Here is a 16,988-nt window from a genome sequence, read left to right on the forward strand (position 1 = left end):
CAGAATCAGTGTGAGCCCTGAGCTTGTTTTCACTTGCCACTCACTGATGGGGTTTTGATAAGAGTCTGCAAGCAATTGATTTATTATGGTCTCTGTGCAGTCAGACCTCTCTCTGCTAATGATAATCTGTATTTGCAGCCGCTCCCCAGTGCCAGCATCACTGCCTCACTCCCCCTCAGATCATCAGGCATTAGATTCTCATAAGGAGCACGCAGCCTAGATCCCTCGCGTGTGCAGGTCACGGTAGGGTTTGCTATCCTATGAGAATCTAAGGCCACCACTGATCTGACAGGAGGCGGAGCTCAGGCCGTAACGCGAGCGATGGGGAGCGGCTGTAAATACAGAAGAAGCTTTGCTTGGTCGCCCGCCACTCACCTCCTGCTGTGCGGCCCAGTTCAGGGGGGTTGGGGACCCCTGGGGTAGGTGATTTGTTTTAGCCACAGCACCTAGTCGACACTCAGTACATATCTGGAATGAAGGCCTGAATGTATGGGGAGACCAGGGGCTGGTTCTGGCTACCTGGTGGGTCACGGGCCAGTCTCTCATCTGTCTGTGTCTCTGGGGGTTGTGAGGTTCAAGTCGGGTAGCATGCACAAACGCCTTGTGAACAGGGAAGCACTAGGGAAATGGAAGGTATTATTCTGAACAAGATTAATTGCATGCTCAGCCTTTTCGGATTGGTTCTCTGTGTGTGTTGCTCCAAATGCTGTGCTGGCCCTGCTGCACTCGGTGCCGAGTAAGGAAGAGGGAGGAGACTCCAATTGACTTTTGGCTGAATGGTACCTCTGATGAAGCCAACATGGCAGTTCTGGATGTAGGTACTGTTTTTCACTGGCTGAGAACCTGAACAGTTGACCTGAAGATTCAGAGAGAATCCTAAGTAAGGGGCAAAGAAGGACAAGGCCAGAAAAAGGGGCTCTTGCATTCTAAAGCCACTGTTGATTCTAAGGGAGAGTGGGAAAGCAATCTCTGTGTCCTCCCCTCTCCCTTCATGGTTGTACATGACATAGGAAAGGTGGAATTACTAGAGTGGGGGTGTGGCAAGTAGTTGGATGTGAGTAGTTTGAAAACACACCCTCCCCCTTTTATGATGTGTCACAAAAATACACATTCTGTAGTGTTTCTTTTGCCCTTAGTTCTTGATTTTGATCAGATGAAATCTTCTTTGCAGGCGCCAAAATTTAGGTCCTTCCCTCCACCTCCGTTCTTTTTACAAAGGTGTTTCCAGATTGCAGTTCCTGGTAGGGTGGGTATTTGTCTTTCTTCTGCTCATTTTCATTTATCTATTTTCTATCTTTCTTGCCCTTTTCAATTAAATTCCATGTGGCTTTGTTTTTCTAGCCATTTGTCCTCTTCCGCTGTCATCCCTCCTCAGCCTGCCGCTGCTGCTGTTTCTTCCTTTCCCTCCCCACTGAGCCCTCATCTTTTGAGTCTTTTTCTTTCCTCGCTTCCCATCCAGTCTGTGGGAGCTGAGGCTGATCTCGGTCTCCAGATGCTCTTTCTTCATTGTCCCGCTTCTCTGGTTTCTGTGGCTTCATGCTTTCCATTCTGTGACTGAGCTGGCTTTTACATTTGTTCCGATTTGAGAAGGAAAAGAGTCAGGAGAAGAGCAGCAGGCCCTGAGAGCGCTCTTTGGTTGAACAAAGATGATGGGGGTCTAGGAAGAGAAGAGACAGGAGGATGGAGGGATGTGGATGTAGTGGGGGTAGGGGACGTCGGGAGAGTTTGCTTCTGATCCTAACTTGTTTCCATAAAGATTCTTCCCAGTCCTTCGGGGAGGAGTAGGATTCAGTTGGGGGTCAGAGGTTGTAGCTTGGAGCAGTGGGAAGAGGATTGGATGGAGGGTGAAGACATCGGCTCTGGCCTGAGGTCTGCTGTGTGATGGGACCCAGAACAGGTCACCTGTTGTGGGCCTTCGGTTTCCTCACTGGTGAAGTCAGGGTTTTGATCCAGATGAGTTTCTTTCAGCTGTATATTTTATAAATTTCTGAACCTATGCGTCTTTTAGTGAGGATTCTCTGATTCTTTTATCTTGCATGGGTCATTACTCTGCAGAATCTTCCGTGCTCTTGTTTAAGAATGGCCTGTGTGTGTGTCTCTCTCTGCGTGTGTGTGTGAGTGTGTGCCTGTGTGCATTAGGGATAGAGGTTAGAAGGGGTGTTCTGGCACAGCTGGCCAGATGAGAGGGGCAAAGGGCTCCTTTCCTTTGTGCCCTCATGAGAGGGATTTCCTGTGGAATGCAGGAGCTCTGTGGTCTACCCTGAAATAAGAATACAGGTGGCAGGTCACAGTTCTTTGTTTAGGAGAGGTCAATTTATGGAGACTTAAGGTTCCTTGTATTCCTGGTAGTCTTGGTTTTGGTATGGTGTGTTCAGTCCTGTCAGCTGACCTACACTGACCTTCAGACACCACTTGGTTTGACATAAATCTGTAGACTTCAAATGTTAGAAATAACCATGTGAGATTACTGTCTGTGTGGGTTCAACCTGAATATGAAATTGGGGAAGCGTAGTGTTTACCGTGTTGTGAATGTAAAGCTTGAGCTATGAAATATAAAATGAGCTAATAGGACTTTATTTTCCAATATAGACTATATAGCAGAGGGTGTCCTAGAGTCAGAGGGGCCTTAGAGACCCTAAATAGAGGTGCTGAAACTTTATTTTTTGAAGGAGAAATCTTTTTTTTCCCCCCCACACAAAGTATTATGGAGAATGATGTGTAAACTTGATACAAACTTTATCATAACTATATTTTTCAAATTTATTACATTTATTAATTCAATGAGAGTGACTTAGCCTAGCAGTTCAAGTTCTTCTCCAGTGTATTAAATTTTGGTAGATAATACATTTAAGTGAATGCAATCTTTTTAGATGTAAATATAATTGAAACCATATTTTCCAAAATGAAATTTAAAAGGAAAGTTTGTAAAGTCCCAACATTCCTCCATGAGAACCTGTGGTTCCCCTGATTTCAGTTTGGAGACCACCAATGCAGAGAGTGAAAATAAACTCATCGTCAATCCAAGGAGCTAGGAAATAAACCAAAGCAAAAAACTAAGGGAGAAATTAAACAAATCCCCAAACACCACTTATCTAGACCTCCCATTTTTTTTTAATATTGAAGCTGTTAATGTAGAATTATATACATGGTGTGACAAATTCTAGACTTTCAAGTCTAGATAGTTAGGCCCATTCTCTTCGAATAAACAAATAAGCAAAACAAAAACAAAAATCAAAGCCACCATCTCCTGGTAGTGCTTTCTCCTCCTAAGCTGAAGTAATCCAAGTCACCTTTGGACATCTCTGATCCTTAGAAGGCTCTCACTGTGGAACTGAACTCTGTGTTGTGCCCTGTCCTTCCCTCCATTGTTTTATGCGTTCCCCTGGGGGCCTGCAGAACATGTGTAATCCCTTGTCTGCATGGCAGACCCTCAGGTATTTGTGACAGTGACCGTTTAATCATGAGTCTTTTCTCCTTTGGGAAAACAGTCCCAGTTCCTTCAATTGTTCCTCATATGACAGCATGGTTTCTGTGTCCCTGCAGCATCCTTGTCACTTTCCTCTGAACATGTTGTCGGTTTTGTCTATATTTCTAATAAAGTATTCCATGGCCCAGGTATGTCTGAGAGGTATAGAGAAGAGCTGGACCATAACCATTCTTAATGAACTTACTAGATTTTCTTCAGTGTAGGGCTGAGCAGAATTAGCGTTTTTGGGTGGCTGTCTCAGCGATAACTCACACTTGGTTGATTATTGACTAAAATCCCCACTGATATCCAACTATTAAATGGCGTTATGCTTCATTCTTAATTTTTTCAGTTGATTGTTTTGGAACCAAGTGCAGGACATTTATTCCTCAAGAAATATTGGGATAATGGAAGGGTAGAGATTATAGTTTAAGTATTCTTATATCCAACTCAGTATATTTCCTACTATGATGTACTTGAAGTATCAGTTTTTGTTTTCAGTTTCTAGGAGTTCTATGTTTTTATGGAATCTGTGAGTAAGTTAGTGATTTTAAAAGGAAGTAAGCTACGCAACTTTTTAAAGCCTGCTTCTGGTCTTGTGAGGAATCTAGAGTCATTTACTGACCTTCGTCATGAATTGTTTTTCACTCAATTTAGCTGTGTTACAGAAACAAAGGCTATTTCAATTCTATAGTGGTGAATCATTTCACCAAATGTGAAAGTCGTCAAGAATTTTTTATGCTTGTGTCTGTGTTTAACTGAGTTTAATGCAGAGGTTTGGATAATGGATGGCTTTTTAATAAATATTACTGTATACATCTAATTTATGGTAATTATTCCTTTTGATTAGTAATCTTGGTCATTGTGTAATTCAGATGTTTTATATCCTTGTCAATTTTGTCTGCTTGTTCTATCAGCTATTGAGAGAGCCATGTTAAAGTTTCCCACTGTGATTGTGGATTTTCTTTTATATATTTTGAAGCTATGTCTGTATTAGGTGCATACAGATTTAATACTGTATCATCTTGTTTAACTTACACTGTATGATGAAAAGTTCCTCTTTCTCTAGTAATATGTCTTGGTTTAAAAACTACTTTGATACTGTTTTGGCTCTACTAGCTTTCTTTTGGTTAGTGTTGCATAGTGTATCTTTTTACTTAAACTTTCTGTGTTATTTTTAGCGTGTCTCTTGTAAGCAACATATAGGTATTGTAACTGTTATTGAATTAAAAATCCATACCTAACTGTCTCAGTATTGTATTTGGGTCAGTCTGTTTATATGTAATATATTTGCTGATACAGTTGGATTAATATCTATCATATAACTCTCTATTTGACACATGTTTTATGTTCTTAATTTCTCCTGTCTTATGTTTTTGAGTATTTATTTTCTATTTCATTTTTTACTCTATGACTTGTTAGCTATACATTCTTTTACTATTCTGTTAGTGGTTACTCTCAACATACATGTAGATTTGACATATTATAAATATAGTAAGTTATTACTTTTAACATTTTTCCAGGACTGTTAGATACTCTAATTCCACTTCCCTTTTATGTTACTGTAGTCAGACATTGTAGTTGTACAAATACTTTACACTCCATGACATTTTAATTATTATTTTGTACATTAGGTATTAATTATATTTACTCACTTAATTGTGCCTCACTGCCTCTTTTTTTTTAAGTTTATGGTTCATAGTGTTTTTATTTAATTTTATTTTTTTTAATTTTATTTATTTTTGGCTGCATTGGGTTTTCGTTGCTGCGCGCGGGCCTTCTCTGGTTGTGGCAAGCGGGGGCTACTCTTCGTTGCAGTGCATGGTCTTCTCACTGCAGTGGCTTCTCTTGTTGTGGAGCACAGGCTCTAGGTGTGTGGGCTTCAGTAGTTGTGGCTCACGGGCTCTCGAGCACAGGCTCAGTAGTTGTGGCCCATGGGCCTAGTTGCTCTGCAGCATGTGGAATCTTCCTAGACCAGGGTTCGAACCTGTGTCCCTTGCATTGGCAAGCGGATTTTTAACCACTGCGCCATCAGGGAAGTCCCCTCACTGCCTCTTGTATTTTCATGTTTCTGTTTGAGATCATTTTACTTTTGCTTGAATAAGTTCTTTTAGTAATTATTTTAGTGCTGACCTGCCGGCAGTGAGTTCCCTCAGTATGTGTCTTAAACATTTAATTTCAACTTCATTTTTAAGAATATTTTTGTTAGGTGGGGAATTTTAGGTCATCACTTACTTTCTTTCATTGTTTTAAAGATACCATTCCATTGTCTTCTAGCTTCTGTAACCTCTCAGAGTGGTTCTGCCCTTTCCAGAATTTTTATTATATTTTATTCTCAATTCCATAGTTTTCTGATGCTTTTAAGAATATTACTTTTAATTTTTCAGTCTTTATTTTCTTGTTATCAGCAGGAATGTTGGCCTGTTCTGTTCTATTTCATCCTGTCTGGGAAAAAAAGCCATTCCTACCCCAAAGGCTATTTCTGAAGAAACATATAAGTCTTTTAGCTCATTTTGGTTTACCTTCCTTAAAAAAAATGACATTGTGATATTTTCCCCTGGATCTAACCAATTTATATTCAACTGAATTTTGTTGACTTAGATTTGGTTTGGATAGTAAATTTTAATGACCTTTATATTTTACACTGTACAAAAGATGCTTTAAATCAGCGGTTCTTAACCTTTTTGAATCATATGCTCCTTGTACCCTCCTAGGAATCTCTGGTTAAAAGACAGACACTCTCCCCAGATGAATGCTTAAAACTGTGCATATATCTTCATGGGGATTAAGCAACATTTCTCCTACCTCCCATTCCCTCTCAACCCCACATCTACCCATGGGTTTCAGGATGAGAATCCTTGTATTCAGTACATAAAATAAATGTTGAGTTAAATGTAAAGGTGTAGATAAATCAATTAATACCTGAGCACTTGCTGTTTGTACCATGACATGTTGGGGAGAAAAGTGTGCTGGGCCTGAAACAGATCTAGATTTATTTGTGGCTTTACCACACACTGGACCTGAGAGTAGTATCAGTGTTCTCATTTATAAAATAAAAATCATCATAATACTTCCCAGACATTATTGTGGGAATAAGATGAGAAAATACATGAGAAATCACTTTATATACTGTTCGTATAAAATAATATATGTATGTCTACAGATATGCATTTATATCTAATATGTGCACACAACATATAGGAAATAATTTTTGCATTTTCAAACTTTGTTTTAAAGAAATACTTGAGTTGAATACAGTAATTAGAAATAAAAAATTTTGTGCCCACAGCCCTTTCTTTGGAATTTTGCTTGAGGAATGTAAAGGTAGTATAACGTAGAGGGTGGGGCAGAAAGCAAGAAGCCCGATGCTGTTCATCTGGCTCTGGGATCCTGTTAGTGCTGGTACTAACTAGGACCTGTACTTTTATTCACTTACCTATGACGTGGGACAATGCATCTTTTTAAAATGTATTTGTTAAGGATCTTACAACATTCAACACACTGTGCTCTGCAGAGAAGTCTCTAGGTAGAATTACTAACTTTTTTTTTTTTTTTGGTTACTATAAAGAGGTCAAGATTCCAATGCTAAAAACAAAAAATCAAATTTGATAGTTCACTTAGAGTGCTATATTTATATTATGATAATGGTTTTAATGGCATGTATTAGGAAACATTTATTGTAATATTTAATGTCAATTAGCATTTACCTTCATTGTACTTCTGTCAAAAAATCATCCCATATAAAGGCTGTGTAGAATACTAGAATACCTTAGAAAACAGAACAGTCTTACTGTCATATGAAAAGGTGACAATTATCAATAAAAAGCATTTATTAAATTCCCATTTTTGTTTGTTACCACGAAAACTATGGTTCATAACATTTTTTGAATCTTTGGATGCCTTTGAGAATGTGATAAAAGTCATAAACCTTTCCTTAGAAAACTGGACACACATGCACATAAACAGTTTTGCTCATAATTTTTAGAGGTTCGCAGACCAACTGAGACCCATATGGACTCTTTTCTGTGGCCACAGATGAAGAAACCTCACTATAAAAGGATGCACACTTTGTTCTCATTGTCATCATTTGAAACTATAGTATTTGTTTACTGCCTGTCATGCCAGGTATTTTAGAAACTACATAGTTAAGGTTGTTGTCCAGCAAATGACGCTGTTATTAACAAAGTAAACACAGATACATTGTCTATAGAGGGTGAGAGAGAAGAAAGGGAGAGAAGGAAGGAGAACATTAGTACAAGAATACTCAGTGATCAAGATAATACAGCCACCAAGTTATTCAGGGTATTAGAGAACTTGAATTAGAGACCATTGTAGATAAATGAAAAAATATTTAGAATATGCACATCAAGGTCGCTGCCCATTTCCATTTTAAATGCCATTGGAAGAGGAGCTGGGAGAGTTGGATGAAATAGTTTATGGTGGCAAATACATTTAATACCTCTTTGGTTTCTTTGGTGAAATCCATAACAGCATCTCAGCAGAAGGTTTGATCTTTGAGAATTATTGATGAGTTTTACAAGTAGAATTTCTCTAGGGGGATACTTGATTGTAAAAAATGTTGGTTTAATTTGCCTAATTTTTTTGTGTTTGTGCTTATATTGAGAGATATTTAGTGTGATTATACTTAGGTAAGTTTTCTACCTTAGTTATTCCTGTTTTCCGTGTTACCTGACCTTTAGTGGTTTTACAGGAGTGTTTGGGTGCTTTTGATTTGGGCACAAGAAAGTAATAGGGGAAAGGGGATGATTTTGATGTTGTTCTCAATGGGTTCATTTGGGAAAGTGAAAATTTTGACCTGCCTATGGCAAAGGTGAACTTAGATGTAAATAGAAGAGGGAAGACTAGAATTCTTTAAAGCAAAATTTAATCAGGCCACTAACATTGCTGGTACCATTTAGTAATAGGCTTTGATAAAAATGGGCAATAAATTTCAGTGGCAGTGGAAAAAATATGAATTAAATCAATGAGGAACTGTTTATTATCTGTCAACTTAGGAAATAATAAAAAAGAAAGTTTTGGCAAAGTTGGAATGAAAATGATACTCTTGACAAGCACATGTGGTAATGAAAGTCGATACATTTTTGGAAAGCAGTGGTGACAGTTGTGCCCATTCTTGGCCTCATTTCTGGAATTCTACTCTAAAAAAGTAATTTAAAGCATAAAAACAATACACATGAAAGTATTTATTGTAGTATTTTTTTATAATATTAGCAAGCTACAAATACCCTTAATGTAGAAAAATAATGATTAAGTAAATTATGGAACATCAAACACTTGATGGAATGCTATTAAAAATGGTGCCAAAAATTGTAACAACATGGAAAAATGCTTTTGATAGGTGAAAAGTACAACCATATGTGTATTTATGCCACGAGTATAACTATGTAATAATTAGCTGTGCATTGAACAAAGACTGGAAGGAAATAGGAAAAATAAAAAAAGGTTGATAAACTAGGGTGGTGTCAGTATAGATGAAATTTAGATATCTTTAATTGCTATCATTTTGTTCAAAAATGAAAAATTTAAGACAGTTTTCTAATTTTGTGCACTTATGGATTAAGTTCAATATTGAATTAATTGGGAATTTAAGTATTTGGTGTGAAGAATGTTTTTGCTCCTGATGGATAGCTACTGTTCCAGAATGATTTATTGAGTAGTTCATTCTTTCCCCACTGATTGGAAATGCCACCTTTATTATTACATAATTTCCAAGGCAGGAAATTCTGCCATGGAATTCTGATGGTCTGATCCCTCCCCCCACAGCTCAAACATTATTCTCTCTCTCAAAACTTTTGTTTCTAGTCTTGTGTATTTTTTCTTCCAGATGAACTTTACAGTAAGCTTGTTGAGTTTCATTTGACAAATTTAATTTCAGTTTTAATTAGAGTATATTAAATCTACAGATTAATTTGGGAAGATCATTTTGCCTATTAAGCCTCTTATTGTTTCCGGGAGTTTCAGTGAAGTAGCTGAGTGTTATTTTTTGTTTTTTAATTTGGAATATAGTGAATTGACAGAAAGGTTATAACACATCTCTATTTTTTCTGCATAGAAGCAGAATGATTCTGATGTTGATGCCAACATTCATTTACAAAAATTTATAGTTTTCAATTGCCTAAAACAAAGTATGCAATTAAATCCAGATGGGGAAATGATGGCGACACACTGGAAATCTGTACATTGGGATTTATCTTTGCCATTAATAAAATTAGTGGCCTTTTGAGAAAAGTAGATTTTGAATGGCCACAGTGATTGGAAAGTCCTCAATCTTAGTCAAAAATTGTCACCTGTGCCTTATCATTTATGCTGTGCTTGTTCCTCAGCACATGATGAGAAGCTCATTCCTTCTGCTGGTCTTCTTGGTAGCTTTATCTAAATCTCCTTTGAGCTTTGTCTAGCTTTTTTGAATGAAAACGTTCTTGTTCATATTCATATTTCCTTTCCCTGTCTTCCTCTCCTGCCACTCCACCCCCCCCATCCCTTTCTATCTCATTGGGCCTCTTTGTTCGTTTCTGTATCATCCCCTCCCTCCTCCTCCCATAATATTCTTGACCATATCTTTCTGATCTCTTTGTGATGAGCAAATGAGAGCCCCTTTTTTATTGCTGAATATTATTCTTAGTGCTAAGACTTCTGAGCATCTCTCTTTAATGGCCATGTCTTATTTCTGACCTGACTGTTATTTATCTGGTATGGTCTTGAAAGGGAGGCATGGTTGAATTATAAAACTCTCCTGTTTGGAGTTATATTGCATTGAAAAGGGTTGCAAACACTTTCATAAGTTGTGGTCCTGGTTCACCTAACCAAATCAAGTAGTAATATGATCGTTGTTTTGAATAGATACAGATTAGATATGCTTGTAATCTGTGGAAAACTTTGATCTGTTTATACCATTTATTTTCTAGCATTGCAAAAATGTATCACCAACAGGTCGGTTCAGATTTTGTCCGTGGATAATTAACAGTCTCTTTAGAAACCGGGAACATGACTAAAGCAAGCTGTTCTTCTGTTTTTAGGAAATGGAATTTCATCTAAGTTTCCTCTGTCTGTCATGTCAGACGTTTGTTATTGTTTTTTGCTTTTCAGATCCTCTTCCTGAACTTCTTTTTTTTTTGGAAGCTATTGTATGGTAGATTTTTCTTGGCATGTTACTTTCTATTGATTATGTGTTTGTGTGTGTACACGCGCGCACACACACAGAGAAAGGACAATTCAAAATTGTGAACTGGTTTTTTTTTTTCAGAACTCCACAATGTGTATTTATTCCTATTAAGGATTCAAGATGATGTTTTATGTGTGTGATGGATTGCAAACCACTAGGGAAACACAGCCTGTTTATTTTTAAAATTTTAGCTAGAACAACCATGTAGTTACTGGAAAGAGGAGGTCCACGCTGATTTTGTTTTTGGTCCTTGATTGACCTACCTCTTGATATCCTAAGGAATACCATTCTAATTATCATCAAAGGCAAACAGATGTTAAGGAGACTGTGGAGGCTTTTCTGTGTTCACTTTTCTCTCCTGTCACGGGCTGAGGAACTCTCGAAGAGTGGGTTTGTTTTTGTTGGGCAAGCACATAAAAGCCCAGATGCTTCTCCACACTGGGCTGAGCTCTGGAGGCCCTCCAAAGTGGGTGACCCTTTCCACCTCCTGGTTTCCATTTTCCTGCCACTCCCACAAGCTGGGTGGTATGTACCTGCTCCCTGGAGGCCCCCTTTGTATTGCCTTTTTGTGGTTGAGGGGAGGGAGCATCCCGAATCGTTGACGCCTTCCAGGCCCCAGACAATCTGGCAGGCTCATCCATCACTGCTGCCTTGGTTGTAGCACTTATTGAACGGCCCGACACCGCCTCTGGATTATGATATACTGGGGAGTGTTAGCCTGCTGCCCATTCATTCTTTCCTTCCTTCCTTCCTCAGAGTGTGCCTCAGTGACCCAGGCTGGCAGCTCCTCTCCTTGGGACCAGGATATTTAGCAGGGCTTTGTGCCAACCAGAAGCTTTCAAGAGAAAGTGTGAGGCCAGGCTAGATAAGAAAGAAGACAGAGAAATCCCTCAGAGAAGACAAACCAGTGGGAAAGGGCACAGCAAGTGTTGGATCACATAGTGCTGTTTATTTGGCAATGTTTGTGAATATTTAATTAAGGTTCTTACAAGCCACTGTGGTCCAGTACAGTGTAAGGACATGGCTAAGAATAGTTATTTTGAAGCTTTATACTATGGTGGTATCTCAGGTACAGGAAAAAATTAATACAAGCAATGATGTTCATCAGGTAGTAGGAATTCAAAGGAAGTAAAATACAACCAAGTATCGTAATTGCACGTCTAGTAAATAAAGAAATTCTTTTGTATGCTCTAACTTCTTCAATTTTGAAAACAGAACAAACCAGCTCTGACACGCATACTTAAATAGATCAGGAAACATCGCCCTGTCGTCCAAAACATTGTTGTTAGGAAGAAGGATTCATGATATTTGGGCTCGCCCACATCAAACGAACATTACAAAGGACCCTGTTTTGTATCGGGGCCCTTTTTTTTTTTTTTTTTTTTTTTTTTTTTTTTTTTTTTTTTTGCGGTACGCAGGCCTCTCACCGCTGTGGCCTCTCCTGTTGCGGAGCACAGGCTCCGGACGCGCAGGCTCAGAGGCCATGGCTTACAGGCCCAGCCGCTCCGCGGCAGGAACCCGCGTCCCCTGCATCGGCAGGCGGACCCTCAACCACTGCGCCACCAGGGAAGCCCTCGGGGCCCTTTTTATTGTGGCTTCTTAGAGCCAGGACGAGGAAGTGTGATGATACCTTGACTTGTTCATTTTTCAGGGGCAGATGACGATCTATGCGAAGTTTGGCAAAAATGTTTATCTTCCTAAAGATGCCGAGTTTTACTTCATTTATAACGGATCTCATCAGAGACACATCGTGATTGCAGAGCGCACGGAGGATAACGTTCTCCAATCCAGCGTTCCAGGTGAGGTGTCCTCTTTATTGTGCAATTGAAAAACCTGTCTGTGAGCACCTTCATGGTGCTCCAAGGTGGGATGTGTATGAGTGAGAGCGTATGTGTGTGTGAGAATGTGTTTGTGTTTGTGCGTTTGTGTGTGTGTGAGTGTGTGTGTATGTGTGTGTAAGGAAGAACATTCACATTGGGTTATCTCACGTCTGAGCCGCTTCCAGCTGTGTCTGCAGCTCCCTGAGCAGCCCAACTTAGACTTACCCTCCAGGTTGGGGGTGCCCTGGATGCAATCCCGTGGAGGAGACGCTCTGTCTTCGTATTGCTACCTGCAGTCCCGGGGCCGTGGCCAAGGACAGCTCAGGCAGATCTGAGATACTTGACAGTGGTCTTCATTCTCTCTTCTTCATTCTCCTATGGTCAGTCCAGCAGCTGCTCCCTGCTTTGCTCCTTTGGGTGGCAGGGGTTCCTTCCTTAGCAGCATGTCCATCCAGACACTTCCCTGCTGGATCTCAGCTTCCAGAACTGTCTCTTCCCACCACCAAAATGTTCACATTCTGAAACCTGTAATTCTCCTAGCTGTCTTCAAGTACCACGGTGACAGATGACAAATTAATGTATCGTGTTAATGTGTTATCATGAAGTAACAGCCCCTCATCAGGTACAGTTGTTTTGTATTTTCATTGACATGTGGGTTGTACATCTGAGACATCAAGCTGTAGACTAAAGGTGCAATTAAGATGCCATTACCTGCAGGAAAGGAGGGTTTGTGGTGTTTTTCTTGTTGATTGGTCGGTTTTAACTGTGGGTCTCTTAGGCCTTCTTAAATTGTATCATAGAGGGAAGCTTCAATTTTTTAATAGGTAAGACTGGCCTCATTTTTAAAAGAAAAATGTTTCTAAGTGCTTCTGTAGTATATCTGTTGCATGTGGGAAGAAGGAAGACAGGAAACATGCAAACACAGACATAGAGAATTGTAGTGATGTACAAAGACCTTTAAGACCTACCTGGGTTTGGTCACTGAATCAATCTATTGTGCAATTTCTGGGGCTTTGGGCAATCTTTTTTTTTTTTTTTTTGCGATATGTGGGCCTCTCACTGCTGTGGCCTCTCCCGTTGCGGAGCACAGGCTCCAGACGCGCAGGCTCAGCAGCCATGGCTCACGGGCCCAGCCACTCCGCGGCACGTGGGATCTTCCCAGACCGGGTCACAAACCCGTGTCCCCTGCATCGGCAGGCGGACTCTCAACCACTGCGCCACCAGGGAAGCCCTGGGCAATTTTAAGCGCTTCTCTCTCAGGCCCAGTAACTCCCATCCTCACAAGAAAAAAAGTCAAACCACACTAATGGCACAGAGTTGTACTGGCTGCTAGTCTCTTTTGCCTCTCCCTTTTGCTTTGGTATTTACGTTGATGTTTTTGCTGCATTTAGCTTGGCCCTGTTTTCTTGGTTTTTCTCTTTTTTTTTTTATCAGCCTCTTATAAGAGAAAGAATAAAAATAATAACTAAAGCGCCACTCCTAACATCAAAACTTTTATCTTTTTCTTTACTTGTGTGTAGGGGTGAACCTCCTTCCTACTCCTTGTGTGTTACAGAAAATCTTTTATGATTATATTGTGGCCTGCTTAGAAGGGAGGGTTCTTACCTTGATTTTAACAAACTCACTGCAGACAGTTCCACATTTCTGAATCTTACATTTTCCTGGACACAGCTTTACCAGGGTACCTTTCCGAAGTAGGTACAACAGTTTTCTGTAGTGTATAGTGGACGTGTGTGGTCTGGGGGTAGGGGCTCCACTCTGTGCTGTACCATTGGACCACTTTAAAAAGGCAATGATGTGACAGTAGCAGTAGCTCTTGCCTGGTGAACCTGGGACGTTCTCATTCCTTGAAGCCTGGCAGCGTAGCTTCTGGGGAAAAGCTATGGAGGATAAGGCAGAGCAAAGATGATTCGCACCCATTAGCCGTTTGCTTGGGGGCCAGTGGTGGCTGAATGTTAGCCCTTCTTCTGTCCGGCTATTAATACCATGATCACAGAGGTTTGGTGGACATTCTGCCGAGGACAACATAAAAACATACCTGGGTAGAAGTTCACCAACCTTGGTAAAATGGAGTGTAAGGAGAGGGAGGGGGAGCAGGATGAGGCGACCACCCAACAGAAGTATTAAGAACATCTACAAGACAGAGAAGCCATTCTCAGAAGTGGTGGTGGGCCAATGAACAGCATATATAATGTTTCTGTTGAGAAGTGTTTACCCACCCCACTCACGTTCAGAAGAACTCTGAGGAGCTAGGGTAAACTTGTGTAACTTTGTGGTGCTACCTTCTAAAACTATCACCTAAATAAATATATAAAAACATATGACTCAGAAGGAAATGCCAGAACAGGAAAGGGCAAAGGCCTTTAAGACGACAAGCTTGAATTTGATGGTTGGGTAGAAGTACAAGGTGAAGCTATGCCAAATAACAGTGGTAATGATAGGAAAGCAGCCCTGAAATGGTCAGAGCTCATAAAGGTCAGTTTGAAAATCAGGAGTCACTGGAAGAAGATGGGGTCAGTGTTCATTTGGACCCACAGGCTTGGCGGCATTTAAAGATAATTGGCCGCATTTCCTTTCTGCCTTGCTCTCCTGGAGCGTGTGGTATGCTCAGGCCAAAGTTTTGGACACTGGGAGAGCATCTTCTGCAGACTCTGGGTGAACTGTTCACTATCTTGTCATCCAGGCCACAAGCTTCAGGAGACGGTGACGGTGTCTGTGTGCCTCTGCTCGGAAGGTTACTCCCCTGTGACCATGGGCTCTGACTCCGTGACCTATGTGGACAACATGGCCTGCAGGCTGGCTCGTTTGCTGGTCACCCAAGCCGATCGCCTCACAGCCAGTAGCCACCAGACCTTGCTGACCCCATTTGCCCTGACGGCGGGAGCATTGCCTGCTCTGGACGAGGAGCTCGTGCTGGCTCTGACCCATCTGGAGTTGCCTCTTGGGTGGACTGTCCTGGGAAATTCTTCACTTGAAGGTGGGTCCTTACCAGGAAATTAAGATGTCTCCTCTCTATGTCAAGTTCAAATGTGCCTTACAATTTGTTGCCTGTTTGCCTGGGTGGGTTTTCCTGCCTGCTTTTGACCTGAGCCTTGCACTGTTCAATCTGGGATCCCTGACATTCTGAGACACTGATCTCTGGGCTGGTTGATGCCACTCTGTTCCAGGGGGTGAAGAGCTTTTCCTCAAGGAGGGAAGGACTGTTTCTTTGTGGCAGGCTCTTGAGCCAGCTGCTTTGGGCTGTGGCTCCGCTTCCTTTGGTATGTTTTCTTGCTGTAAGAAGGGGATATTGGTGTCCTGTTTCCAAATAGGTAGAGTCATTGAGCAAGGAAGAACATGCAGCCAACTCTGTGGAACACTGAGAAGAAATGTGGCCATGCAGGAAATGTAACCAATGCATTGACATCTTTGAAAATGTCAGTGTCACTGACAGCATTCATATTTACTATATTTATACTAACTTTTGGAGTTACGTCTGGATGCCCCTTCTTTCCTAAAAGACTAAATAGACTCTTAATATCATTAAATAGACTCTTAAAACCATTTGGAATCTGTGTGAACAAAGATATAGATGTTGTATATAAGCTCATACTCTTCATGAGGCTACGCTGTTCAACAGATACTACTTATGGTGATGACAAATAACATAATTTTATTGGAGATAGAATTTTGCTCTGTATTTTATTGGGCACAAACATGTACTATTGCTGTTTTTCTGTATTCTCCCTATGACTTTAGCTTTGTGGTGGGATGATGCTGTCTTTAAGAGTTTCTGCTTCCTGATAAATTCTGGTTACAGGTTGGTTTAAAGTTGATCATGGATTAAGATTAAATGAACTACTCTAGGTAAAAGGGGTATTTTTTTTTTTAAAGCAGAATCAATCATAAGGTCATAAGCCACAATCAGAGAGGATCTCCATTTCTTTCCTTTATTAGGGTTACACTTAAACTCTCCTGGCACTTAAGGATGTTTCTTATTTCTTAAGCCCTTGGATGAAAGAAGTCATCCGTGCCTGAGTCCCATGTGCTGCACTTAGCTGTGTGGCAGCTGACTGATATGCATGAAGGGGTGGGCTTCCTGAGGGAGTGGATGGTGTGTGTTCTGCTCACCATCATCCCCAAGGACCTAGCAAAGAGCTTGGCACATAACAGGTGCTCAGGAAGTACTTGAATGAATGAGCGGTGTATCCTGAGACGTTTAAGGAGTTGCACATCCTAGATATTGCTATTGTAATTCTCCTGTATGTACAGGAGGAAAAAAATGTTTTCTGGCTAAGGAACTTTATTCATATGTATATACACACATATATTCATATATTTATTGGTGTATGTACACATGTGTATACATATATTAATTCATATGAGTGTATATATACATTATCTATCTATCTATCTATCTATTATATACTTTCTGGCTAAGGAACTTCATTTGCTTAAGCCTCCTGGCTTTTAAAACAAATTTTATCAATAATGTTAGAGGGTATTTTATATTTTGGAAGGCAGACTCATTTTGACAAAG

The 16,988-nt window shown here is 40.4% G+C and overlaps 1 protein-coding gene across 1 annotated transcript in view; it reads left to right on the forward strand.

The window, feature by feature from the left end:
* LOC136121031 (rho guanine nucleotide exchange factor 28-like) overlaps positions 1–15,887 on the forward strand; it is a 128,364-nt gene extending 112,477 nt beyond the window's left edge. The window contains exons 3-4 of the mRNA XM_065874827.1: positions 12,301–12,448; positions 15,153–15,887. Of these exons, the coding sequence (XP_065730899.1) occupies positions 12,301–12,448; positions 15,153–15,469 (465 nt within the window). The 3' untranslated portion in view covers positions 15,470–15,887. The remainder of the gene's footprint in view (positions 1–12,300; positions 12,449–15,152) is intronic.
* Positions 15,888–16,988: the final 1,101 nt, after the last annotated feature.

Source organism: Phocoena phocoena, chromosome 3 (genome assembly GCF_963924675.1).
Source record: "Phocoena phocoena chromosome 3, mPhoPho1.1, whole genome shotgun sequence".
NCBI classification, from domain to species: Eukaryota; Metazoa; Chordata; class Mammalia; order Artiodactyla; family Phocoenidae; genus Phocoena; species Phocoena phocoena.